This window comes from Macadamia integrifolia, chromosome 7 (assembly GCF_013358625.1).
Source record: "Macadamia integrifolia cultivar HAES 741 chromosome 7, SCU_Mint_v3, whole genome shotgun sequence".
Taxonomy (NCBI): Eukaryota; Viridiplantae; Streptophyta; class Magnoliopsida; order Proteales; family Proteaceae; genus Macadamia; species Macadamia integrifolia.
In genome coordinates, this window is record NC_056563.1 from 6090879 (window position 1) to 6117962 (window position 27084).

The 27084-nt window shown below is 37.4% G+C and overlaps 3 protein-coding genes and 1 non-coding gene across 4 annotated transcripts; 2 read left to right on the forward strand and 2 right to left on the reverse strand.

Moving 5' to 3' along the window:
• Positions 1–246: 246 nt before the first annotated feature.
• On the reverse strand, positions 247–1341 carry LOC122084227 (replication protein A 70 kDa DNA-binding subunit D-like). Its single transcript, XM_042652312.1, has 5 exons — positions 1192–1341; positions 813–1089; positions 613–712; positions 405–529; positions 247–329 (listed from the first exon to the last, which is right to left on the reverse strand). The coding sequence occupies exons 1-5, from the start codon at positions 1339–1341 to the stop codon at positions 247–249; spliced, it is 735 nt and encodes a 244-aa protein (XP_042508246.1).
• A 280-nt stretch (positions 1342–1621) lies between these two features.
• LOC122084228 (putative invertase inhibitor) lies at positions 1622–9619 on the forward strand. Its single transcript, XM_042652313.1, has 3 exons — positions 1622–1743; positions 5320–5560; positions 9452–9619. Exons 1-3 carry the CDS (start codon positions 1622–1624, stop codon positions 9617–9619), a joined length of 531 nt encoding a protein of 176 aa, XP_042508247.1.
• A 4520-nt stretch (positions 9620–14139) lies between these two features.
• LOC122083113 (putative invertase inhibitor) lies at positions 14140–14914 on the forward strand. The gene has a single exon (XM_042650803.1). It carries the CDS (start codon positions 14225–14227, stop codon positions 14813–14815), a length of 591 nt encoding a protein of 196 aa, XP_042506737.1. The 5' UTR covers positions 14140–14224; the 3' UTR covers positions 14816–14914.
• A 10379-nt stretch (positions 14915–25293) lies between these two features.
• LOC122085307 lies at positions 25294–25400 on the reverse strand. The gene has a single exon (XR_006142083.1). It is a non-coding gene; the product is annotated as a small nucleolar RNA R71 (small nucleolar RNA).
• Positions 25401–27084: the final 1684 nt, after the last annotated feature.

Genomic DNA, 27084 nt, shown 5'->3' on the forward strand with positions numbered 1-27084 from the left:
ATTATATATTTTTTTAATTTAAATAAATTAAAGAATTATACTCACTTACCATGGTAGTTTTGAATTGCCTTTCCGTTAAATCTTTCATTACAACATGTTCATATTTTTTGAATTTCTCTTCTTTTGACATGTTGAGTATTTTTTTCTCTTGTCCATCTTCTGATTTGAACCTAAAAAATAATATAAATACGTTAAATATATAAAATAATTAAACAATTTGTATAATTATTTGATTAATTCTAATATTTACCATTGCTTTAAATCTTCTGCTTCTGGAATCGTTGGATTTATTTCAATTGATGTAAATCCTGTTGTACCAAGTGAGCCACCTATCAATTATATAATGTAGTTAGATTATTGAGATCATTTGTTAATTTTTATAATTAGGATTATATGTACATTACCTTGGTACTCTACTTGAGAAACTGCTGAAAAAACAATTATAGGATTTTGTGATACAATGTCCAGCAATTTGCTCCCTTCCTTTGTTGCATAATTTTCCCATAATGTCAGCAATATCGGAGTAGACCTATTAATCATTACAAGTGAGTAATATAATTAGTAAATATGTTAGATATTACTATAAAATGATTAACATTGTGAAAAACTTACTCTTTGTCCATTATTTTTATTTCTCTTTTATTTTTTTTGACATTAAATCTTGTTGTTATGGTGAATGCATTTTGAACTTGTACAAGTATTCCAATAACATCTGCATTAAATCAATAAGAAGAATTGATGTTAAATTTTTTTATTAATAGATAATTATCAATAACAACTTATATTTTATAAAAAATAATCTAAATACATACCTAATAATTCATTCCTTTTGCATGTGTCAGCATCCCATTTCAATTCATTGAGCTTAGTAAAATTATACTTTGATTTTTCTACATCTAAGCAATCTTCAACTTCTTCAATTTTTGAATTGGCATTGAGAGTTAGTTCATGTTCTTTGTTGATATTTTTAAAATTTGGATTCACTTTTTTTACGATTGCATCAGAAATAAAATAAGTTTTTCCAGCATTCAATGTATCACATAAGTTATCAACAACATCATTGAAAAATATTGCTTGTATTTTTGTTCCCTGCAAAAATATAGAACAATGAATATTAAATTGAAATTAGAAGTATAAATAATTAAAAAAGAATTAGAAGTATACATTAATTAAATAATTATTTGAAAGTACCTCATCATCCAATAAAGTTATTTTTTGAAACTTTCCAGGTCCTTTTGCATTTTTGTAATCCTTGATTTCACTTTTGTTCAGTACCAAAACCTTTATTTTCCAATCATTTTCGTATGACGTTAATTGATTTATATGGATAATATTTGTCATCCTTCCTGTATAAAATGATTGATTAGTTGAATACACAATGTTCATTATGGATAGTGGAATCAATGATATTAGAAAGCATAGAATTAATAATTTATAACATTATAGAAACTGAATATAATGCTATCAATATTCTACCAAAAATCAACGAAATCAATACATAGAATCATAAGAACTAACACCGGTGATATGATAAAAAGTATACGATAAATGCACAGAATCATAAGATCCATTGGACCTTGTGCGGGTGAACCAAGAGCTTGAGAACAGTGGGACCTTGTTGATGGAGCTAACTATTAATACCAATGGTGAATGTCAAATAGATGATGAATCTGCAAACAAGCATCTCGGATCTGGTCTTAAGTTATCACAATGGCAAGTTCTCTTCAAACTGATGTCAAATAGGTATATTTGGAACAACATTGATAATAAATTAAGCAATCTATTAACAATAAATATTTAGCTCATTTTCATCTATTAGGGAGCACAACAACAACAACAAACAAAGCACTGAAAATTAACAAAACTGAAGCGTAAAAACAGGGCAAAGACAATGTGTACCTAGATTGCTTTCTTGACCATAGCCATTGTAACGCCACCACTGGTAGAGGTGAGACCAAAGAGAGAGAGGGAGAGGGGTTAGGATGAGGGGTGAAGGTAGAGGAGAGAGAGAGGTTTTAGTTTTTAGTTTTTTTTTGGTAATATGTTTTAGTCTAGAGAAGAGACGTGAGGATGAGGGGGTGAAGGTAGAGGAGAGACGTGAGAGAGAGAGACTTTGTTTTTTTTCTTTTTCTTGAACTATTTTACCCTTTCCCTTTTTTATTTAAATAACATATAATTAATTTCATAATTTCAGTTTCCTTTTTATTCTAAAACTCTCTCTCCCTTGTACTTTCCTTTTTCTCACTCCCTCACTCTCACACATTTCATAATTTCAGTTCCCCTTTTATTCTAAAACTCTTTCTCTCCCTTGTACTTCCCTTTTTCTCTTGCTCCCTCACTCTTACACGTCTCCTTGTCCCTTGTCCCTTGTCCCTTCTCCCTTCTTTCGATTAAGAGTTTCTAAAAACCCAACAAAACCCAATCGTGATTTCTGCTTTGCCGAATGAGAGCCGGGGCCCTAGGGTTTAGGGTTCGTTTACTTGTGAATTTCAAGCACCGATTATTGAACACGAAAGAAATACTAAGAAATACTGCAGAATACATTGATTTAATAATTCACACAGGCACACAAATTTAAAGAAAGTAATTCTTGCAACAATGCTCACAGAAGGATCCGATTAATCACGGATCGGAGAATGTGAGTCTACCATTCATAAATTGAATATACAGAACAATCCCAAGGAGAAGGGAACTTCATCCATTTCTATTTACCTTAATATCTCTCTTGCATAATGAAAATAAAAGAAAATAAATCAAGCAAATAAGAACACTAAGAACTACTATGATAAGTTTCGCTACATTAGAATCGAAGGAGTCGAATCAATAATCATTGGGGGAAGTGAGATTGCTTACCCTTTACTTTTCTGGTTGTTTGAGTTGCAAAAAAAAAACTTGAATCGAGGAGAAGGGAGTATGCCGCAGTTTTGCAGAGACGAAGTCGTTGCCTACACCACCCCTTTCTTCTATCACAGACAATGCATGAAGAGTTTACAACTCTTAGAACTCAAGAATCAACAGAGTTTTCCTAGGCTTACACATTGAAGATAATTTAAAACACTGCAAAGAATAGGATCCAAGAAAGGGTTTGGATGGGTGAGGGTTGCACTGAGAATGAGGTGGGGAATTTGTTTTTCAAGAATAGATGGAATACCACTTGAGACTTTATTAATATATCACAAGTGACAGTCCTCTTTAAACTCAAATTTTGAGATCCAATCAATCAACCACCAAAGTAAAGTAGGGTCAAGATTAAAAGAAGACCGGGCAGTCACAAATCACGAATCTGCAAGCCCCTGGGACCTGTGTGAGTTAAGTAACAAAGACCTAACATGGGTATCCACAAACCCAATCTAAAGCCACCTGAACCAAGTGAGATTTGAGACAATGAAGAGGGCTCATGCATCTCTCTCTCTCTCTCTCTCTCTCTCTCTCTCTCTCTCTCTCTCTCATGTCCCAACCAAGTAGATTCCATAAATTTACTAATGTTTAGACCATAGTCGATTGGCAATATTTCGTGTGTCAATACATTAAATTAATTGATCCATAACATGGATAGAAACGTGAAAACATAATCAAAATTGCAGTAGAAAAAGGGGGGAAAAAAAACTTAAAACTCGTTCAGTTTCTTCTCTCATACCTCTTGTTGGTTCAAATTCCGGAATTTCGAGGATTGCGAATGGTGTGCAACATAAGAATGGACGTGATCCTGCTGGTTTGAGGAACTGGACACAGATGCTGATGCAAAAACTTCTTGTTGATATTGTTTATCTTTATTAGAACATGAATCAAACACGGTGGCGGTGGATAGAGGATCATCAAAAACAATTAACATGAAATAGGAATAAACAGTACAGCAAGGCAGAATAAATAAAAAACAGTACAAGAAGGCAGAATAAACAACTAACATGAAATAGAAAAAACTACCCAAATCAAAAATTACATACTTTTAGAGAAAGAAGGAAGCTAAAAATTGATCAAATTTGGGAAAGGGGGAGAGATCTTGCGTGGGAGAGTTTGGGAGAGAGAAGGAAATCAACTCTCTCTTTGACTCTAATTATTGGAAAGAGAAGAAGTTTGAGAGAAAGAAAAGAAGTTTGAGAGAAAGAAGGAGAGTAGAGAAAAATTATTGGAATATAAAAAATAGAAGGGTACCAATAATATTTAATTTATAAAAGAATATAAAATAAAACAAAGGGGAGAGATCTTGCGTGGGAGAGTTTGGGAGAGTGAAGGAAATCAACTCTCTCTTTGACTCTAATTATTGGAAAGAGAAGAAGTTTGAGAGAAAGAAGGAGAGTAGAGAAAAATTAATGGAATATAAAAAATAGAAGGGTACCAATAATATTTAATTTAGAAAAGAATATAAAATAAAACAAAGGGGTAAAGTAGTCCAGTGAAAGATTTGCCACTTCGTGCTTTTATATAATAGTATGATATATATATATATATATGTTAAGGGAATCAGGAGGGAATATTCCCCTTCTTTAGCAACTGAACCAGAGAAAGAATAAAAAATAGAAACATGTTATTGAACAACCTTCGTCGTATATACCGGCCAATTCAGGCCATTAGAGACCTCAAAATTCCAGCAATCATGTTACTGAACAACCAATCATGATTTTAGCCACCGCAACTAGGGATCGGCCAGAAAAACAGGCAATAAAAAAATAATGAAAAATTGCAGCCCATCGTCTCCATGAACCGCTCTGATACCATTGATAGAAAAATAAATGCGGAACGATTCATGAAGATCGATAAGCATGCACGACAAACACTACAAAGACAAGTTTTAGATTTCAGTATTTAATTGAAATATACTTGCAATACATCACATGAGGATCGATAAGCATGCACGACAAACACTACAAAGACAGGTTTTAGGCATACCTGAATCCATGACTGAAGAATAAGAACTCCTCAATGTTCTTCGTATATGCTCCTCGTACAACACTATCAATGTTGGTCTTGTCTATCCTCTTTCCCTTTTGCTTTTGGTCGTTAGCCTCACTTAATGTGTCAGTGATAACTATATATAGGGGTGAGAGTAGGGACCAACCCTGCAATAAAATTAGGGTTTCCTCCCCATTAAGGAAACAATACCTTAGGTCCACACATAGTAATAAATATTTCATAATTAAGGTGTGCTAATAGAATCCAATATCTCCATAGAGATCACTTACCAATAATATTGGATTCTTTCTGCTTACTCCATCTTTAGTCAACACCAATAAACCGGTTTTGGAAACAAATCTTTGACTATGCTAGCCCACCTAATAGAAAATCTTACAAGCTTCTGATAGCAACAAGAATATACAACAGATATGACTTTTGTGTGGCAGCTCTCGAAGAAGATCCCAAAAGCCACAGTGCAGATCTCCAAGGATTAGGGTTCATCTCACTGGAGATGACCAAAACCAATGCCACCAAAATTGGTTCACGCATTGATGAGCTCTTGGATGATCAAAAATTGGGTTCAGATGTGAAGGAAAGGCTAAAGGATTGTAATGAGATTTACTCTGATGCAATTTCTCATTTAAAAGATGCAACTGATGCCCTCAAAGTCTAAGGATTATTTCAAAGCTAATCTAGTAATGAGTTCAGTGATGGATGCATCTACTACATGTGAAGATGGGTTTAAGGAGGAGCCTGGTTTGAAATCACCTTTGTCAGTTGAGAACAATGCTTTCTTTGAATTAACTGCAATTGTACGGTCTCTTACCAAATTAATCCAATGAATGTAACTTCCATGCTTTGAACCTTGTTTCAATGCAAACTTAAATTGATGGTGGTTCTTATTTTATTTTTACATAAGAAATAATATTTTATAGTTAATATGTATTTATGCACTCTCTTTTTAATTCTTCCCTTCTTTTTTATTTTTTATTTTTTTTGCTAACGAGGAATCCCTCAAACCACTTGTCCGGTTTTATGGTTCAGGCTTAAGGGTAAACCCCAGTTATACGTAGCCACACTTAACTCATGTAACAAATTAACCGTGAGAGACTCAAGCCAAAGACATGCAGCTCTGGACTAGCGGAGCTACACCCAAGGAGTCATTATTTTGAGCTTTTATTATTTGTTTATTATGTCTTAAAAGACTTACAAAAACCATATCTTTGTATCTCGTAGATACTTATAAAATGTTCTAAAATTAAATTTCTTCCCGGGATTTGGTTCCCTAATATGGAGTAAAGAAATTGGGAATGAAACCATTCCTCCACTTGGTATTGGGTGGATCACATACATTGTGGAGATATTACACATAATTTTGAATCAACCAATTTAAATCGAGTAAAATAGTTGAGAAAAGATAAGGTTACAATTGCAACCTCTAGTCCACTGAGATTTTGAGATCAAAATGACATGTGAAGACAGAAGACCCTACCACACAGATTGGTCTGGTTCTATTTTAACTATATATATGTCATGTCGGTCCTCAAGACATAATTCCATCTACTAATTTCTAGCCATAGACAAAATGAGGCATTCTTTGTCTTTCTTCTTTCTTTTCATTCCATTTCTAGCCGTTATTGATGCTGATATATGGTCATTGAAACATGTCAAAAAGCTTCTCATGGTGACAAGAATATACATTATGACTTCTGTGTTGGCAGTTCTTGGACAAGATCCCTAGAGCCGCCGTGCAATTTCTCATGTTAAAGATGCAACTGTTGCCTTCAAGTCTAACGATTACTTCACAGCTAATGTGGAAGCGAGTTCGGTGATGGATACATCTTTGTAAAGATGGGTTCAAGGGGATGCCTGGATTGAAATCACCTTTGTTAGTAGAGAACCATGGTTTCTTCCAGTTAATCACAATAATACTAGCTGTGTTGTAGCAAACATCAACAAATACAAAAATAAATAAAGACAGATCCGCACAATATACGAAGATTTAACGAGGTTCACATGTGGTGTGCTATGTCCTTGGGTGAAGAAGAAGAAGTTTCACTATATAGAAGAGAGATTAAACACAAACAACGGTGAGAAAACTTGCATTGAAACCTTAGCTCGAAAACCCCCAAATTACAATTGCTTGCGCAACAAGACGATAATACATTATATACTCCTCCAAGTCACAAACCGATCCATCGCATGGTGGTCGATCAGGTCGAACTGTACAGCAGAGGCTTGGGCCTATTGGCCCAACCCCTTTACTTATATCATAGATCTAAAAAAAAAATCTCATTCGGATTGCTATCAAAATGTATCGGAGCAAATCATTCTTCAAAACGAGTCAAGAATTCGAGACAAACTTAACAATCTATTACCAAATTAATCCAAGTGAACTTAAATTACAATGGCGGTTCTTATTTTTCTTTTGCATAAAAATATTATTTCATAGTTTATCAATCATCATTGCATAATTGGGAGTTTTCAAGGGAAAAATTACCAATGGGATTGATAGCTTAATGATGAAAATGCCCTCAACCCATCACTGCTTGAGTCAGCACAGATCTCCAAGAACTAGGGGCCCGTTTGATAACGGTTCTGCCATTTCTATTTCAAGAAACAGCAAAAACAGGAATTCCCATTTCTGAGAACAGAAACGGATTTAAAGGTGTTTGACAAATCTTGTTTTCGGAAACGTTTCCTGTAGGAAATGGTGTTTGATAAAAGTCTGGGTAAGAGGGGTGTAAATTATTAGATCATAAAAAAGAACAATTAAGATTTACTTTAGCTTTAGATGATTCTGGTCTGAGTAATCCTGGGATTAATAGATGAATCCTATTCAACTTGGTCAACTGGTGATGCATAAATATGAATTTATAGATAAGTGGATTAGTGTAAGCAGACTACTCTTGAGGAATTTTTATTTATTTATTTTTGGTCTTCACATTTAACTACCTGCCTAGCTTTGTAAGTTGCTCTATGACATTTGCTTGGCTCTCAGGCTCTTCCCTTCCATGGCCTTTCATCAGAGTTCCTCATAGTAACCCACTTTATCACAATCATATTTCTATCATGATGTATCTGCATGATATGTTCAAGCATCAAAGTAATCAAACTTTCCTTATCTCTAATTATACATATTCCAATACCGTAGGATGACCTGATTAATCTCAATGCTTTTTCTATTTTTGGGTAAAATCTCTACACTGAGAAATTTCTGCCTGGTATTGGGTAAATGAATTTCAACTGCAAATTACATAGATTTAAACACCAATATAAAACTTTGACAAAACTATAACTGCCTGGTTGAGAGGGGGAAAAAGAGTCTGGGATGGTCAGGGACAATATCGTCGCCCGTCTTGGTAGGCAATATTTTGGAACTGATCAGAAATAATAAAAGAGTCCAATACTCTAAAAAGAAAAGGCAAACTTGAATAGAATTTTACACAAAAATATAACCAAACATCGAACGATGGTTGCGATGGATTTCCATTAATTCCAGTCGCACAGAAACGTTACTTAGAACAATCGACGGAACAAGAGACCAACCGATCTTGAATCCTCAACCTATAATTGGGTGCCGAACTGTGCTAGAGTGAGAAAGTCTGATGAATTCAAATTATGATCTACTGGAAAGGTAGATTTAGGAAAACCCTAAGTTAGGGAGGGACGTCGGAACCCAGAAGAGAGGTCGGCTACATAGCAATAGACGATTATCAGGGTAGGGAATCAGTCCATCAAAAAATTCAAAGATACATACCTAGGGCACCAACGGCAGAAATGCAGACCACGCAAATCCAAGCGCACGGAGCAACGATCTTGAACAATCGAAGGTCTCCCGAAGTTGTATTTTAAAGTTGCGTCTCTGCAACCCTTTTGCAGCGGTAGTCGGTCATGGGAGAGCCTCTGCAACCACCTCTTGCAGCTGTACTAGTTCACGGGAGCTCGAACGTATGACGATGTTCTATCGCCGAACGTCTCTGGATCCTCCTGTGCCTTCATGAGAGGGGAATCGCTGAGCGTCTCTGGATCGTCCTGTGCCTTCACGAGGCAGCGTCGGTTTATGGATAAGGTCGGCGGTGGGAAGAGGAGTAGAGGCGTGCGTTTCTCGTCGAAGGAAATGGTGTTCGAAAAAGGGGGCAGCGTCTTTTGATCAGGGGTGGGTGGGTTTTTTGAGCCCAAACATGGTTCGTGAAACTATGAAACATGTTTGGGCCGTTTCGTCAAAAGTGGTTTTTGAACCATAAATAAAAAAAAATTCAATTTCTATTCCTAGAAATAGGTGAAACGAAACGGGTTTACCAAACACTTTTCTTCCCGTTTCTGCGTTTCTTGAAACAGAAAACCACAGAAATAGCTGAAACGAACCATTATCAAACGGGCCCTAGGGATCATATCAGTGGAGTTAATCGAAGCCAACGGCACCAAAATTGTTCCACGGATTGGTGAGCTTCTCAATGATACAAAATTGGGTGTAGATGTTAAGAATCGGTTAGAGGATAAGGAACTTTAGTCTGATGCACTTAATCAAGTAAAAGATGCAATCAACACCTTCAAGTCAAAGGATTACAAGAAAGCTAATATTGAAGTGAGTTTGATGATGGATGCATCTTCTAGTTGTGAAAATGGGTTTAAAGAGAAGTCTGGTTTCCAATCACCTTTGTCTGAGGAAAATGATTTCTTCCAATTGACTGCAATTGCACTCTCTGTTACCAATTTAGCCTAATGAAGGAGCCTTGTTTCTATTGTATTTTTTACATAATAAATAATATTTTATAGTTAATAAGTATTTATGCTCTCTCTTCAATTCTTCCCTTTTATCTCTTGACGTGTACATTCGATTCTGATTTGATAGGAATTGCTTATTCGATTCCTAATTCTTCTAACCTTGATATGTAGACAGACTTTTTTTTTTTTTTTCAAAACAAACTAGATAATAAAATATTTACAGCATATCCGAAATAGTTAAAGATTGGTTGTTGATCCGGGCCATTAGGCCTAAGACCTAATACTTTTCATCATTCATCCTTTAACAGAATTATAATGTATTATTTTAGATCTTGTGGTATCCCCAAAAAAAAGAGGTAGCTTCTTTATTCTCTAAAATTATGATTATATGCTACTTTATTTGGAACCACATGAATCAAATACTGTTTGGGAAGCAAAACCTTAACCCATACAGTGTAATTAAACAAGTTGAATTTTGGATAAATAATGGTTTAATTCCTAAGAAGTCCACAAAACAGGTGATATCATGCCTATCCCCACCCAATCCCTTTACCCCTCACTATCAGAATGATAGCCTCAGGCCAGTATTCTCAAGTTCATTGGAGGGGAATACGGCTGGGTTGGCTTTTTGCTTGCTTCATAAAAATCAAAGTATCTTATGTCATGCTAACTGTATGTGGACATGAAAAAGTGGTGAAGCTGCGTCAAGAGGGTTGTTATCCGGTCTACGGAGAGCAAGGACAGAGGGGTTGAAAGTGGACATGACTTGGAGTGATGAAGAAGTACTTAGTTGTTTTTTGGAGGGGGAAAAGAAGAAAGCTATGAAAACTTGGCATCGGGTAGCTATACCTATTTATGTGGAACTTAGTACCATTCCTACCCAAAATTTTGTTTAAGAGAAGATAATACTTATGTAACTAAGGTTAAGGACTTGGCTAAGATGTGTGGACTTGATCTACTAGACTCACATTGTCCAATAATAATTCAATTTTTTAGTTGGCTCACTTTCTGAACTGGACTGGTTCTAAACAGAACTAGGCAGGAAAGGCTTATCCATGGTTGGTATGTGTATGTTCGTACACTCGTATATTAGGCTCCGTATATCCAAATTGATCATTTGAAATATAATTTTTTTCCCGTTATTTCCCATACTTTTCTTTTGGCATGAAAATCAGGACAATATTGGTTAGCAAAAATAGGCTCCAGTGTGAGTTCCACTCATCAACAATGGAATCTTTTCCCAAAAAATGTGCCAAATGAACCCATTTTTTATACCGAATTCAGTTGTGGAAAAATATTTCACCATTTGGACATACCAGAAAAAATTCTGAGTAAATGATCATTGTTTTAATATTTTCCATTCTAGGGATATTTTGATTATTTATCATGATCTGCTCTCTACAAAACAAAATGATCTGGTGGACCGGGAATTAGAGAATCCTTTGTCTAGAAAAAGCACTTCTCCTAAAACTCGGATGAAGCTCTATAAAAAAGCAGTTCTCTGAAAATTTGGATGATTACCCGAAAACTTGGATGACGATTTAATCACTCAACCTGATTGCTTGCTCAGATTTTAAAAGCTAAATATTTTCATTCTCACCCTATTCTTGATAAGGATATGGTTTGGGTTGCTAGAACTTTAGGCCTTTCATCTAAAACCTAAAGCTATGTTTAGTTGCAATGGAAATTTAATGGAAAAAAAGTGAAATTTTCATACTTAAAAAATATTCTAATTATTACACCATGTATAAACTATTTACATTTCTTACCATATGTAATAATGATACATTTTACATTTTATAACAAAGGATTTTGAATGTTAAGTAAAGTGAAATTTAATAACTAAATATGGAATGATTTGGAGTTAGTGTTATAGCCATTTCGAGTAATGATTACTAGAGTTTCCTTTTTAAGTATGAAAATTTCACTTCCCTTCTCTTTAATTCCCCTTACAACCAAACAAAGCCTACGGGATCCCAACATAATGGTTTTAATTAAAAATTTCATCAACAACCCAAGGATCACCAATCTGATAAATCCTTCATTTTCTGTCTACTTCTTATGGAATTCGAGAAACTAGTTGAAATTTAGAAAGGTTGACCCCAACCCCTATCACTTACTCATGGTGTTTGGCTGGTGGGGATGACACCTTAATTTATTTCCTCCTTACCCCAAAGATATCCCAAATTCTCAACCCCAACCATTCCCTCCCCCTCCCCAATACTACCTGATGAGGCCAAATATGTCCCCATCTTTAGCATGGCTGAAGCTTGTATACAAACCTGCCACTTCGGTCTCTCCTCAGGCCGACTTGCCACCTTGGCCTCTCCTCAGGCCGACTTACCTCCTCGGCCTCTCCTTAGGCCGACCTGCCACCTCGGCCTCTCCTCAGGCCTACCTACCACCTCGGCTTCTCCTCAGGCCGACCTGCCACCTCAATCTCTCCTCAGGCCGACCTCCTGCCTCAGTCCCTCCTCAGGCCAACCTACCACCTCAGCCTCTCCCCAGACCACTTGCCGCCTCAATCTCTCCCTAGGCCGACTTGCCACCTCGATTCAGCACACATAAGCAAGGCTCCCAGAGGTGTGCGCACATCCACTCCTACATTCAAGGGATGTGACCCCCGATTATAGGGGCACGACTCAACCTACTGCACGTCACCAGAAGTGTCCACACTTCTCACGATTTATGCTTTCAGGACAAGAGAGGAATGTTCCTAGAACATGCCCTGGAATCAGAGAGTTATTCCTCTCAAGGACTCTACATCTAACAAGACTCTTCACAAACGTCTCCCTTTCTCCCTGCATCAGCAGCCTATAAATATCAAGGTAAGCCTCTCTCAAAGGGGAGGGGACACTTTTCTTTCACTAAAGCTCTCCTGAGTAACTGTTGTGAAAATTTCTAACTTAGGAATCAGAAAGTCTCCCATCGGGTCAACTCGACTCTCCCCTGTCTTCTCTTCTGTGCAGATCTACTAGAGCATTAGGAGCTGCAAGGAAGATCGACTGGTCAATTTTTACCACATCACTACCTAAATCTCCCTACCCCTATCATCATTACTGACGAAAGTTTTGATCCAAGCTCAAAGGAGGTCAGATGGGCGGCTGTGTTTATATCTATCCATTATCACTTCTTTTTCTTGTGCAACTTGTCACTTTTCTTCAATATATATGAAGTTTGCGTTTGCAAGGACAGCATAAGAATCCAAGGCAAGAGGGATATGATAGGAAATCAACGGAGCATTATTAATGGGATATGAAAGCATAGAGATATGGATAAGAGTCAATAGAGATGGTGAATTGGCAAACATAATCCAAAGGACATCTTTGGCCATGGGACTTCTTTATCCTATTTTACGTCCACTCAACTTTGAAAGTTATGAATTCATATTACATTAAGAAGATTAACATAATAAACAACTGCCTATTTCAGTTGGTGAGTTGTAATGTGTAAAAATTCTATGCTCACCAAGAGATCTCGAGTTCGAGTTTCCCGACTATTATCTACTTCCCGGATGGTTTGTGCACTGGTATGCCAGAGGTTACATTTAAGGTATGGATTAGGAAAATGCTTGGTTATTTCATGGAGAATAAAGTAGATATTTTGTAATCTTAGCTTAATGCAATTTCCATTTCAAAAAAATTTAAGAAATAAAAAAAAAAAAAAAAAAATAGAGTAATGAAGACTATATCTCCTAGCTAATTTTTTTTTGCAAAATTTTTTAAAACTGAATTTTTTTTTTCCCGGGATGTGGTTCCCTGATACATAGAAATAAATTGTGAATGAAACCATTCCTCGACGTGGTAGTTTGGTTGGATCTTAATCGACATTGTAGACATATTAACCATATGATCACTAAGTCAGTTCTCCATTTGACAAAAGATTGAAAATAATATGAGAGAAATGTTTCCTGCGGGAGAGTGCGGTTCCTATGCATGTGCAAGGGCCAATGGAAATGCACGAGGAAACATTTATAGAAGAATCATTTTCGCCCCCATCTCCCCAAATGTGTCTAGGCAGGGTCACACTCCTGACTCCCCACAGGAACATTTTTCCAAATAATATGTCGCCAAAGTTTGTAAATGATTATGGTATGAACTATACAAATTTTCAGTATGGGCTTGTACAGGTTGGATTCTGGAGTTGAATTCTGGAGTTGAATTCTAAGAATCCTCCTGGGCTCCAAACGCCCCAGAATCCAGAATCCAGCTTCTTGAAGAGGCACCCAGTCACCCTAGTCCCCACCGAACACACACAGACATGAAAATGAGGTGAGGGAAGGGCTGCAAATAGGTTTTGCTACTCTCACTTTAAAGAGAGGTTTCTCTCCCCTGCAGGTAACCACCCAACCCATCTCACACCATCCATGAGCTGTGGGATGCAGTGGGAGGGCAACCCTCTTCAACACTTCAATCTAATAAATAAGTACACTGGCCCACTAAGAACCTGTTTACACTTAAAACAACTCTAATTCTGGAAAATCCTAGCTTGATGAGCTTTTAAGCCAAACAAACACTTTAATTGTTTTTCAATCAACCTCCAATCTCCTTTAAGAAGACACTGTCACAAGTCCAATGCACAACAACTAACACTTAGAAAAGAAATGTCCACCTTCCTCTCTGTCTTCCTTCTCCCTTTCTTCCTCTTACTATCTCTTTCCTGCTTCTGTGGCACAACCAGCAGTGGCGGTGGCAGTGGCGGTGGCGGTGGCAATATCATCAAGGAAACTTGCCGGAAATCTGCCAAGGGTGACCCAAACATAAGCTATGAATTCTGTGTTACCTCTTTCCAATCAATTCCAAAGACCCACAATGCTACCCTCAAAGAACTTGGGGTCGTGGCAATGAAGCTAACAAAAACCAATGCCTCCAACACCAAATCCTTCATCAAGAAGCTCTTGAAGAACAAGAAACTCGATCCATATGACAAGCTAGCATTGAAGGATTGCAAGGAAGTCTATTCAGATGCCATTGATTCACTAAATGAAGCCATCAAAGACTTCAAAGTTAAACGATATTCAGAAGCTAATATCAAATTGAGCTCAGCCATGGATTCATCTTCAACTTGTGAACAAGGGTTCAATGAGAAGAAAGGTAAGAAGTCTCCATTAACAAAGGAAAACAAAGATGTGTTCCAATTGGCTGCCATTTCTATGTCCATCATGAATATGGTTAGAGGGAATAGTTACTATTAGCCCCTTCTAATTTATCATTTTTCTCTGCCTATTGCCAATTCAATATAATGTATCTTTAGTTTTTTTAACATATTCAGAAACATTAAGAAATTAAGAATACAGTAATTAGTTACAAACACACAAAGGTTGCAGGATGAAGAGTGGATCATGCCTATTGCCTAGCTAGATGTTAAAAATGAATGATGCATGTCAGTGGGTCGGGTTTGGTGTTTTGGATCAGGACCCGAATCCTCAACAGGTAGGGTATCAAATATGATGTTACGGTGTGAATCATATACTAAAAAATCAAACCTCTTGCTTTGCAGTATTGGAAAGCCCTTGGAAGTCATAACTCGATCATGAGGTGTACTACTCTACTAGGCTCAAGTGGGCCTATTAATTAATTTCCTAATCAAATATACACGACCCGTTTTTTCTCCCCCCCCCCCCAATAAAAAAAGACCCGTTTCTACCTAGAAACCGATTTATTATTTATTTATTTAATTTCTTTAGAGGAAAAAATGGGGTTTATTTGTTAAAGTTACTGGTTAAAAAATGGCCTTATGCGAAAACCCACTGAAAAATAGTGTGAGAAAAAGCAAATACAAATTCAGTTGGTTTTTTCCTTTAATGGGGAAAGGTCCTCTGGCTGCTAGTCATGCCACATCAATGACGGTACGAGAAATGACATTATCTACAAAAACACACATGGTAATTAAGGAGAGAGAAAGTAATTAAAAAATTCATTTGAAAAGGTATAGTAAAAACACATATGGTAATTAAGGAGAGAGAAAATAATTAAAAAATTCATGTGAAATGGCACAGTGCATGGTTGCATGGGTAATTAACTTTTCTCCTTTGTTATGCTTCCATGGTTTCTGCATCTTGCAACTACAAGGTCTGAGGAAGGTCATAATTTACAATCTAACCCCAAAATTCTCACAATCACTGGGTCGCAATGGAACAAATTTACCATTACGCCAAGACCCACCCTCTAAAGCAAATAAGAAAGAATCCAAAATAGAAAATACTTTTTTTTTCCTGCCATCAAATCATTGTTGAGACTAGAAACCTCTCACGGTCCACTCCCCTCTTTTCTCATTAAATATACTATCTTGCTCTCCATATTGGAGTGACATCTCATATAAGCCAACAATGTATAGATCACTTACCTATCAGTTATTATATATTTGGTAAAAAAAAATACCACCTTATCATGTGCTCTTGGATAGACACATAGGTGATGAAATAACCAACCCTGTCCCTCCCTGCTGAATATAGATGGATGCTCTTTTGCACAAGAACCACACAACTAGGTAGCGTTCTATCCCACACTGGATGACAACTCAATAAGATCCATGATTAGCAAATCCATGAAAACCAAAAGCCGTGGTCAGCAAATTCTTGAAAATTTTATTTCGGCATAAGATTCTACCAACATCTTGATCGATTGGGTTTGAAAATTTTTGAAACGCATACCATATGACTGATATCTGATGCTTTGCCCCACTGATCAATATGACACGTGTTCATGATTTGGTAAAGACAAGGAAGCTGGATCCTTCTATTATAATTTAAAAAAAAAATTTTTTTTGATATATTTTTTATTTTTTTGTTTTAGCATAAAGGAAAAAAAATCATATCCTGATAAGGTAAGAAACATTAACGCATGAGACCAATGAGATGATGCACATCAAGATCTTCAATGTCGTAACATGTGGGCAGCATTATATTTTTGTGTGCCTTGTCTCTAAGTGTTTTTTTTTTTCTTTTTTTGGTACAAAGAAAATTTAAGAACAAAGGGAAAAAGGGGGTAGCCAACCAGGGGCGCAATCCCAAGAGGCAAACACGGGAAAAACACATGGCCTAGTAGCAAGAATATGAACAGGCTGCATCATATCTTGGGGTAAATGAAGGACTCGAAACCCCGAAAAGTGAGAAGCTAATAAAGATATATCTCTAGCAATAGTCTGGAGTTCAGGGGAGGCCGAATCAGAATCTCCATTGATAGCATTGACCACTTGCATGTAATCAGAAAAACATACCAAGTAGAAGATGCAATTATCCAAGGCCCATCGAACAAGAGAACGCAATGCAAGACCTTCAGCAATATTTGGGGGTGACCACGGGATAGGCAAAGCAACACTTTGAAACAAGATTCAGAATCCAAAACAACAAACCCAATTCCAGCGGTCTTCCTATGGTCATTAGAGGAGGCATCACAAACAGCACATTCCCAACCATTTGGAACAACACTTTGACAGTCAATATGCAATGGTGAAATAGGAGTAGAGGTAGGTGAGGGAGCTGGGAAGAATGTCTGGAGGTATTCTAAAGTTTTAGATTGAATCGCCGAAATAATAAAAGGCTAGTGAACACTATTCCAATCAAAAGTCTCTTTGTTTCTTAATAGCCAGACGTCCCAACAAATGATAGCACGAACTGCAAATGATCTCCTTTTTTGATCTTTGGATCCATTACCTTCATGCAACCAATCTACAATCCAATTATGGGGGAGACACCTAGAGGAAGAGGGGAGTGGCACATTTGGAGTAGGGGAGGCAAGCCAAAGACGCCAAGAGGAGGTGCGTTCAAAGAGAGCATGAGTTGAAGTTCCCACCACTAGACCGCATCAATTGCAAATGGATGATTGGACCACTCTTCTCTTGGCCAATTCTTCTCCAACCGCTAGAGCTCCAATACAAGCACGCCAAAGGAAGGACTTTATTTTGGAGGGGATCTTAGCATTCCAAATGCCTTTCCAAACAGAAGAAGGGATCGATAGGGGATTGCCACCATCTTGATGAACCTTGTTAACATGAGATTGAGCAAAATGATATGCAGACTTAATAGAAAAATTTTCAGATTATCAGGGAACCACACCAACTTATCTTGAGATGGGTGAAGCGGGATTGAGATTGCAGTAATAGCCTCAACTTCTCTTCTTGAAAAGAGATTTCGAGTCAGGTTTTGTTTCCAAACTTTTTGGTTAGTATCAATAAGATCTGCAACAAAGAAAACAGAACAGTCAAGAGTTCTAGGGGAGCTGGTAGAGAAGTTTTCTAGATTTAGGATCCATTTGGTGTCCCAAATAAGGGTGGATTGGCCATCACCAATGGACCATCTCAACCCCTCAATAAGCAACTGGTGCCCATAGAGAACGCTTCTCCAAGCCCAAGAAGGCTTACTTCCTAGTTGAGTATTAAGGAAATTTGTATTTGGGTAGCAGATAGTCTTGATCAAAGAGACCCAAGGGAAATCAACATTGGTAAGAAGCTTCCATGCAAGTTTAGCAAGGTAAGCTTGGTTCTGAAACCGTAAATCTCTAAACCCCATACCACCATGAAGTTTGCTAGTACACGGGTTAGACCAACTAGTCTAATGGGTTTTTCTCTCATTATCTTTTTTACCCCACAAAAAACAAGCAATCGCCATATTCAAATCATTTAGTAAGGTAGAAGGGAGCTTGAAGTGAGCAATGGCAAAGGAAGGCGTAGTAGAGGCAAAGGCTTTAATCAAAATCTCCTTTCCTCCATAGGAGAGTGATTGCCCTTTCCAACCTTGAATCTTAGCAAGAGTTCGGTCCCGCACTTCAGAGAATATAGCAGTCTTAGATTTTCCAATATTAGTCGGAAGGCCGAGGTACTTAGATGGGCTTTGGAAGCAATGGATTCTAAGAATTCTGCCAAGAAGCCTTCCAAATCTAGAAGGAGTGTTAGTGCTGAAAAAAATAGAAGATTTATTAAAGTTCACAGCTTGACCGGAAGTCCTGCAATACAAATCCAATGTATCGTTAAAGTTTCTAAATGAATTGATAATAGCCTACAAGAAGATCAAGCTATCATCAACAAAAAGCAGGTGGGAAAGAGAAGAGCCTACATCTTTTAATCTTAAGCCCATCAAGCTTCCCATCTTCAATGGCCTTAGAAATCAAAGAAAATAAACATTCAGAACATAAAATGAAAAGGAAAGGGGCAATAGGATCACCTTGCCTAAGACCATGAGATGGAGAAATTTCACCTTGTCGGGTCCTATTAATGAGGAAATAAAACTTAGCAATTTCAACACATGCATAACCCATTGAATCCATTGGTCATAGAAACCAAGCTTATATAGAAGCTTTTTCATGAAGTCCCAACTGATTCTATCATAAGCTTTTCGCATGCCAAGCTTAATACCAGAAAAAAACTTCTTACCTTTTTCTTGACTTGAGAGCATGAAAAGCTTCATGGGCCATAAGAATGTTGTCTAAGATTACCCTGCCACTCACAAAAGCACTTTGAGGGATTGAGACGATACCATTCAAAAAGGGTTTCAATCTATTAGCCATGATTTTAGATATAGCCATATAAATAACATTACACAAAGCAATAGGGCGAAATTTATCAATCGTATCTAGATTTTTACATTTAGGAATCAAGAAAATATTGGTCAAGTTAAAGCTCCTCAAAATATGGCCAGTATAAAAGAAAATTTTAATTGCTTTACAAACATCAGGACCAACCACATCCCAATGAGTTTGATAGAGGGCGGGAGACATACCATTGGGATTGGGACTTTTAGATTTTTTTATAGAGAAAAAGGCCTTTCGGATTTCATCATTAGAAATAGGGCCTTAAAGGGAGTCATTCATCTCTTAAGTAACCTTGGGTTGGACAAATGTGAAAGAGTCGTAAATATGGGAAGTGTCCTCGGCGTGGTAAAGGTGATAAAAAAAATCAACAATTTTGTTTACCAAGGTCTCTTGGTTGTCAATCCACTCGCCATTAAACTTTAAACTAGTAATGCGATTTCTTTGCCTCCTCTGTAAAGTGGTTGCATGAAAAAATACAGTGTTTTTATCACCACTTTCAAGCCATTGAATCCTAGATTTTTGAGACCAATGAGTTTCCTCTTGCTTAAGAACATTATCTAGCTCTTTGGCAAGATTGTTCAGCTCTTCCACATTAGAAGGCACAGATGGCTCCTCTTGAAGTTTAAGAAGGGCACTAGCCAGTTGCTCAATCCTAACTTTTAGGTGACCAAAAGTAGATTTATTACATATAGCTATGTGGCTTCTGCAAGCTTTGATTTCTTTATAAACCTTGAACATGTTTGAACCTTGGATATTCTTGGACCACCCTTCATCAACAATTTTCTTAAAGTCAGGGTGCTTTTCCCACATTATCTCATAACAAAAAGGTCTTAATAAGCCTTTAATAGGCTTGTAATCTGAAGGAATGAAAAGAGGGGCATGGTCAGAGGCATGGGCAGCTTGGTGCAACACTAGCGCATCATGAAATCTGGTGCACCAAGTAATATTAGCAACCACCCTATCCGATCTTTCCCTAACTCGAAAGGGGGGAGATTTTTGGTTGCACCAAGTAAAAGTAGGGCCTTAGTAACCAAGGTCAAGAACGCCACAACATCTAAGGCATTCTTAAAGTCCAGAATCTCATAGTTTGACTTTTGACAACCCCCCTCCTCATCATGAGATAAAATTTGATTGAAATCACCACAACACATCCAATGAAGAGAGTTAGCTATACTAATAGATTTTAAACTATTCCAAACATGAATTCTATTCTTAGCAATGGGATCACCATAGATAAAATTAGCATGCCAAGGATCATCATTACCATTATTGAAAGACACCGTTGTGTCAATAATTCTATTAGAGCTTGATAAAACAGTTACTGACATAGCGGCATCCCAAAGAAGGCACATACCTCCAGATCTACCAACAGGCTTGACAAAACAAAAATTAGACATGTGAAGAGATTTTGCCAAACAAGTAATTTTTTTTAGAGAAGATTTTGTTTCACAAAGATAAACCAGAGTGGGATGGGACTTAAAACAAAGATCCTTTAGATATTGAATTGTCAGGGGGTTCCCCAACTCGACAATTCCAGCATAAGAGATTCATTATGTCTCGTGGGGCTACGCTTCGGCATACTCCACTGTTTCTTGGAGGTGTTCTTGATTCTCTAGGGATGAAGAGGCATGTTGAGTAATTTTTTCTATCTTATTATGGTATCCATATGGATGGAATCGATGAGCTTTTATCCTTGCTCTCTTAACATTCGAGGCAGTCTCCAGCTTAGTATAGTAAGGTAGTTGGTTATGGACAACTTGATTTTGTGAGGACAATGGTAATTGGTGCTTGTTTCCAAGATAAATCATTTGCTCATGTATTACAATCGGTTCAGTCGGTTCAATTTGAAAGCTAGCACATGTAGCCTCATTCAGTCGGGTCTTTTTAGAGAAAGGGCCCATCTCATCCTCACATTCTCTCTTTCCTTTTCTAGTTAGAATTTGGTCGCTTGATTTAGAGTCCATGAGACCTTTTGTTTCATCATTGAGGAGAGAGAGATTGTAGATAAGGTCCACATAATCTTGAACGTGGGTTTGGGACTTTATAAATTCATGTTCTCTAAATTCCCCCAACCCATTTGTTTGGTGGCTTATTAGGCCTGTCACACCCTAATCACATAGAACCGGACCAATGACCAAGTTAACTCATGTTAACTCAAAACCTGCCAAGATCATTTGATATAGTAACCATTACACATCATACCCACGACTAAACAAAGCAATTTCTGTATTTCAGCGGATGTCTTACATGTATATACCTATAAATACCTCAATACTCTTGATACCCAAATTGTATTATATATTACAAATACATATGGGTCCGTAGGCGTGATATATACACAAGAATTACAATTTAAACATCTAGAGCACAAAGGGGTCACGTTATAAAATTATAAAAAAGAATCCTGGGAAGGTATTAGTGTTGTTGTCATGTAACACAACTCTCGCACGAGCAGTCGGCCTGATGAGCACATTTATGTGTGAAATCTAGGGTAGTAAAACATGTATTTTACATATTTAGAATGGAGCTACCTTGGGTTTTACTCTCTTTTTGCAGGTTTTATATTTTCAAGGCCTTAAGGACTATCGGGCACTATATCTTCAATTTTACACGTAAAGAGGTCCTATTTCTTTTCATGGTTGTGAAGAGGACAAAATTCTGAGCAAGATGGACGTGTTCAATTAAAATTACACATTCGTTTGATCATCCGTACAAATGATTATTCTTTTTAGGCCAGAAAAAGAATAATTGATCAGAACTGAACCGAGATGCAGAACCAGCCCGTTTGCAATTGTCTCAGAGGTATAAGGAATACTCCAAATGCCAATAAGGATCGATGGATCACATCCTTAAGTGATTGAAGATTCATTTTTGGTAACAACAACTACCTAGTGTAGTTGGTGAGCTATGGTGTGCAAAATTCCCTTGCTTACCAAGAGGTCTCAAGTTCGAATCTCATGGTTGTTTTTTTTAGAGAATTTTGTTGAAGATTTCCTGGTTTTCACTCACTTAAAGCACTAAGGGCATGGAGGGGATTTCCACATCAAATTAGAAGCAAAAAAAATCGTGGAAGGGTTCTTGCGCAAGAAGAGAAGAAAAAAAAAAAGGAAAGAAAAAAAAAAGGGGAGAAATAAAGATTGTCCAAATCTTCTCTCTCTTCCACCTTAGCATTTTTGGTCTCAAAAGATCTCACAACCAATTGTGGGTTTCTCCCTTTTAGGAAAAAGAAATTTGTTACCCTACCTCTCCATTCCCTATAAATACAACTCATGTAAGAGGAGGTGAGACAATTCATTCTTCTTCTAATTTTTTTAGTTGCTCTCTCTTTCTCTTGCTCTCTCTTTAGTTTTAGTTCTTCTTTATCTTTTTTTTAATCACTTTTGTAATAGTTTTTTTTTTTTAATTAATGTAAGCACTATTTTATTTTTATTCAGCCCTTTTATGTTTATGATTTATGCAACTGAGTTGTAATTTTTTAAGTTATAGTTCTAGGCTTAGATCTAGGTGACAAGATCACGAGCCGTGGAGCAATTTTTTTCAAGATTTGTTTTCTCTAGTACTAGAAATTTCAGATTTGGTTTATTCCAAATCTGGTTTTTAGTACTGGTAGTATCTCAAATCGATCAAGTTTTCAGTTCAAGGGTTGAAGTTCAAGTAAGTAGGCTCCTTCAGTAGTCTTCTCTCCCCCCTCTCATTCCCTCTTCTAACTACCCTTTCTTTCTTAATTTAGGATTTTAATTTCAGTCGTTACATTATTGCTATCCCTTTCCCCCAAGGTTCATGGCTAGTGTATGTGTTGGCTTTGCCCCTCCTAGCCATAGAACCATCAATTTATTGCTTTTATTTTAATTGTCTCCTTTTCCCTAAAGACAAGTAGAGTAACCCTTGTAAGAGTGACTCTCTGGTCAAGTAGGGAAGTTCATATTATGATGCATCCCTCGGGCTAAGTAGAGAAACCTACTTGTGAGTCTCTCTCTAGCTTTATCCCCTTTCTTTTACTTTATTTTTATTTCAGCATTTTTTTCCCTTTATTATTTTTTTTAATTGCGTGGGTTGTTTATTTTCAGTTATTTATTTATTTAATTTTAATTGTGTGGCTTGCATCTTTAAATTCTTAGATGACGAATGATTAAGATGTTATTTTAGATACTTATGTTTAGGACGGTAATTAGAATTAGATCACAACCATTAATCGGTTCACTTTTGCATTATTAAAAGAAATAAAAAAAAATAAAGTGGCTGCTCTCCCTGTGTTCGACCTGTAGCTACACTGATCCGTACGCTTGCGGTTACATTTTAAATCTCAAACAAGTTTTTGGCGCCGTTGCCGGGGAAGACAGTTCCATGTTATTTTTTGCTTTCTTATGGTAAATCGGAGTGTTTTGTTTGCTTTGTTTTGTTTTTCCTTTTCTTTTATTGAATTCCTGAGAAGAACAACTTGCAATAATAATTGTATCGGTGGAGGTCATCATGCCTCACAGTATGATAAAGACAGGTTTCGCCCTGTGGCAGTACCTCAGGAATTGACCTGAGCAACTCTGGATCCCTGCCGGTAAGCTCCCAAAAAGAAAATAAAATTCAAAAAATCATCAAAAAAAAGTTTTGCTATCTATTCTTTTGTGCTTGTCTTACTTTAGTTGTGGGTAGTTTTCTGTTGCATGAGTGTTAAGTGGGTACGTAATACTAAGAATCGGTTAGAAAGAAGAGATCCAACAAATAGTGACCCTATACGTTTGCTCTCTTTAAAACCCTTCAATATGGGAGACCAACAGCAAAACCCTTCACCTAAATCTCTGAAAGATAGGTTATCAAATCTAACCGAGCCGAATAGAATCGATTTGAGTATCTAAATATGAAATCGAGTCGGTTCTTGGTTCGATTATGATCTACCTTATCATCATTTGGAACCTAACTGAAACCAAACCAAATAACTAAAACCGAACCGAGTGACACCCTTAGTTTTGGTTCAATGTATGAGATGGAAAGCAGAAATTGAAGTCATACGACTCGAATGCATTTTTAAATGAGATTCATTTTCTTGATATTTTCAAATCATATTAGATTATTATTCAATTCAATTTGATATGATTTTAAACCTCAGATATCAATAACTGTTGGATGAGATGATTAGCCAATATGTAAACCCCTATTGGCAAGGGTTTTAGCACCAGGGTGGTTATCCTAGCCCAATGCATTCTAATATGTCACAACACAATTCAATCACACTCATCCACACACACACACCCTGAGCATGCAGCGCCACCGGCACCAACCGTTGGCCACCCTACACCCAGTCACACACACACACTCACCCTGAGCATGCAGTGCCGTCGGCACCAACCGTTGGCCACCCTGCACCCTAGTCGCACACACACTCACCCTGAGCATGCAGTGCCGCCTGCTCCAACCGTTGGCCACCATGCACCCCAGTCTCCACATATAACCGTAGGCACCCACCACAGGTCACCCTGCATCCCAATCACACGCACACACACATGCACAATCATAATCCACATTCTCATGCCACATCAACACTTTACATACAGAATAATATATTAATAATATGCAAAATGATAAAACTCAGCCACATATGCATTATGATACAAGAATTCCATACAAGCATACAAAATCCCCTCACCTTGAGTTCTAGATGATGGTAGATAGTTGATGGTTTCGGGTTGCATGCCCCCGTCACTTCTCAGTTCCACTCCTAGGATACATAATGCTTTTAGGTTATTCATTTATTCAAAGAGGAGTGGGACACTAGGACTCATGCCCTAATAAAAGGATAAAAGTATAGCTTTAAAATGGTTCACCGGAACAGCCCAACCTTCCTGCATAGTTCTACCACAAGCCCAGGGCAATAATTTTGAACTCAAATCTCAATACATCACTATGTTGCCCCCACTTCCATGGGTTGACCTCTGAGGATGCATACCTATTTTTAAGGGAATTTGAAGAGGTATGTGTTCTAATTAAGATCCAACAGCTTTCTGATGATGTTGTTAAGCTTAGGTTTATCACTTTTGCATTGAAAGACCAAGCTAAGAAGTGGTTGTATGGGTTACCCACAAATTCCATAACCTCATGGGAACAGTTCACAGTTGTCTTCCTTAAGAAGTTTTTACCAACTCACAAGACCAATAAGCTTAGAAGTGATATCCTTCAGTTTAGGCAAAAGCCTAGTGAGTCATTTTCCAAACTTATGGAGAGATTCAAGGATCTACTCCAAGAATGCCCTCACCATGGCCTAGACCTATGGCATTTATGTCAAATAATTTATGAGGGTATTGATTACTCAACTAAACAAATGATAGAGTCTATGTGCCCTGAGGGATTCACATCCTTTACAGATGAAGGAAAGGCATGGGAATTCTTACTTGACTTAGCTGACAAAACCCGTGAGTGGGAATCAACCCAAGAGAGTGAAAGAACCATAGGAGGAAAAGGATATTTTGTGGATGGGATAGTAGCCAAGGAAGCCCATTTGGATAGCCTAATTAAGAGAATTAAGGCTATTATTCCTATAGAGCCATTATTAGTCAACTTGGTTAAGATTTGTGCTTGGTGCCAGTCCCCTGGACATCTCATAGAAAAATGCCCCAACACCTCTGGGGGAACTTCTAATGATAGTGTTGATGCCTTATACCAGAATAATCCATATAGTAACACCTACAATCCAGGATGGAGAAATCACCCAAATTTCTCTTGGAATCAGGGCAACCAAGCAGAACCTTCCAATTTCTATAATCAAGGTCAACCTGGACCCCAAAGGCCTCCCATTGCACAACAATCTTTTTTCCAAAATACTTTTCCTAGGTCAAATGTAGGACCTCAGGTGAGTTTTCCTAGGGTCCCTCTCTTATCATCTTATCAGCAACCCCCTGGGTTTACCAACACTGGAGAGGCAAGTAGAATAAATGACTTGGATAAAAATATGGCCCTCCTCATGACAAGCCATCAAAATCTTACGAGAGAATTTACCCAAGTTGTCTCAATAATGCGTGAGAAGGAGAAGAGAACTTTACCCAGTCAACCAGAGCCTAACCCTAGGCATCATCAGCCTGTTAGTTCACAAGGACTAACTAATGCAGCACTGAATATAGTACAAGGTCAGACCCAACAAGGGCCCTCTAACCAATGTAATGTTGTTTATGCCCTTAGGAGTGGTAGAGAGTACCAACAGAGTGTTTCTAAATCTTCCCCATCTATTACTCTTGTTAACTCTTCTTCAGTTGAGGACACAAGTGTGCCTCTTGTTTCAGGTTCGTCTGATGAACCTAAAGATTTTTCTGAAACTAAAGATGATTTGGTTGAGGAAACCAAAAATGATTCTTCTGAACAGGGGCAAATCCCTAACATTCCTTATGTTCATCCTATCTCATTTCCTAATCGCTTGGTACACAAAAAGAAGACTGCTTCCATGGATAAAATTTTAGAAGTCTTCAAAAAGGTAGAAGTGAACATCCCTCTTTTGGATGCCATATCCCAGATCCCCGCCTATGCAAAGGTACTAAAAGATTTGTGTACTTACAAACGTATCACTAGTGTCCCCAAAAAGGCGTTCTTGGCAGGTAACATTAGTTCCATAATTACTCAACCTATAGCAGCCAAGTATAAGGATCCAGGGAGCCCTAATATATCTTGTGTCATAGGCAACACCTATATTGAGCATGCCTTACTTGACCTTGGCACAAGTGTGAATATTTTACCTTACCATGTATACAAGCAATTAGGATTAGGAGAATTGAAAGCCACTGGAACTACTCTTCAGTTGGCAGATAGGTCTGTTAAGATTCCTAAAGGGATGGTTGAGGATGTCTTACTAAAGGTGGGGGAATTTATTTTCCCTGTTGATTTCATTGTGTTAGATACTAAGCCCTTCTCAACCAAGGATGAGATCCCAATAATTCTAGGAAGACCATTCTTGGCTACC

Coding starts and splice junctions, on each gene's coding strand:
- LOC122084227 (XM_042652312.1), bottom strand. CDS start 1,341: ATGACAAATATTATCCATATAAATCAATTAACGTCATACGAAAATGAT. Junction 713..812: donor CAAAAGGAATGAATTATTAG/GTATGTATTTAG, acceptor GATTTAATGCAG/ATGTTATTGGAATACTTGTA. Junction 530..612: donor ATAAAAATAATGGACAAAGA/GTAAGTTTTTCA, acceptor AATGATTAATAG/GTCTACTCCGATATTGCTGA.
- LOC122083113 (XM_042650803.1), top strand. CDS start 14,225: ATGTCCACCTTCCTCTCTGTCTTCCTTCTCCCTTTCTTCCTCTTACTA.
- LOC122084228 (XM_042652313.1), top strand. CDS start 1,622: ATGGAGCTAACTATTAATACCAATGGTGAATGTCAAATAGATGATGAA. Junction 1,744..5,319: donor TTCAAACTGATGTCAAATAG/GTATATTTGGAA, acceptor AATATACAACAG/ATATGACTTTTGTGTGGCAG. Junction 5,561..9,451: donor ATGCAACTGATGCCCTCAAA/GTCTAAGGATTA, acceptor AACACCTTCAAG/TCAAAGGATTACAAGAAAGC.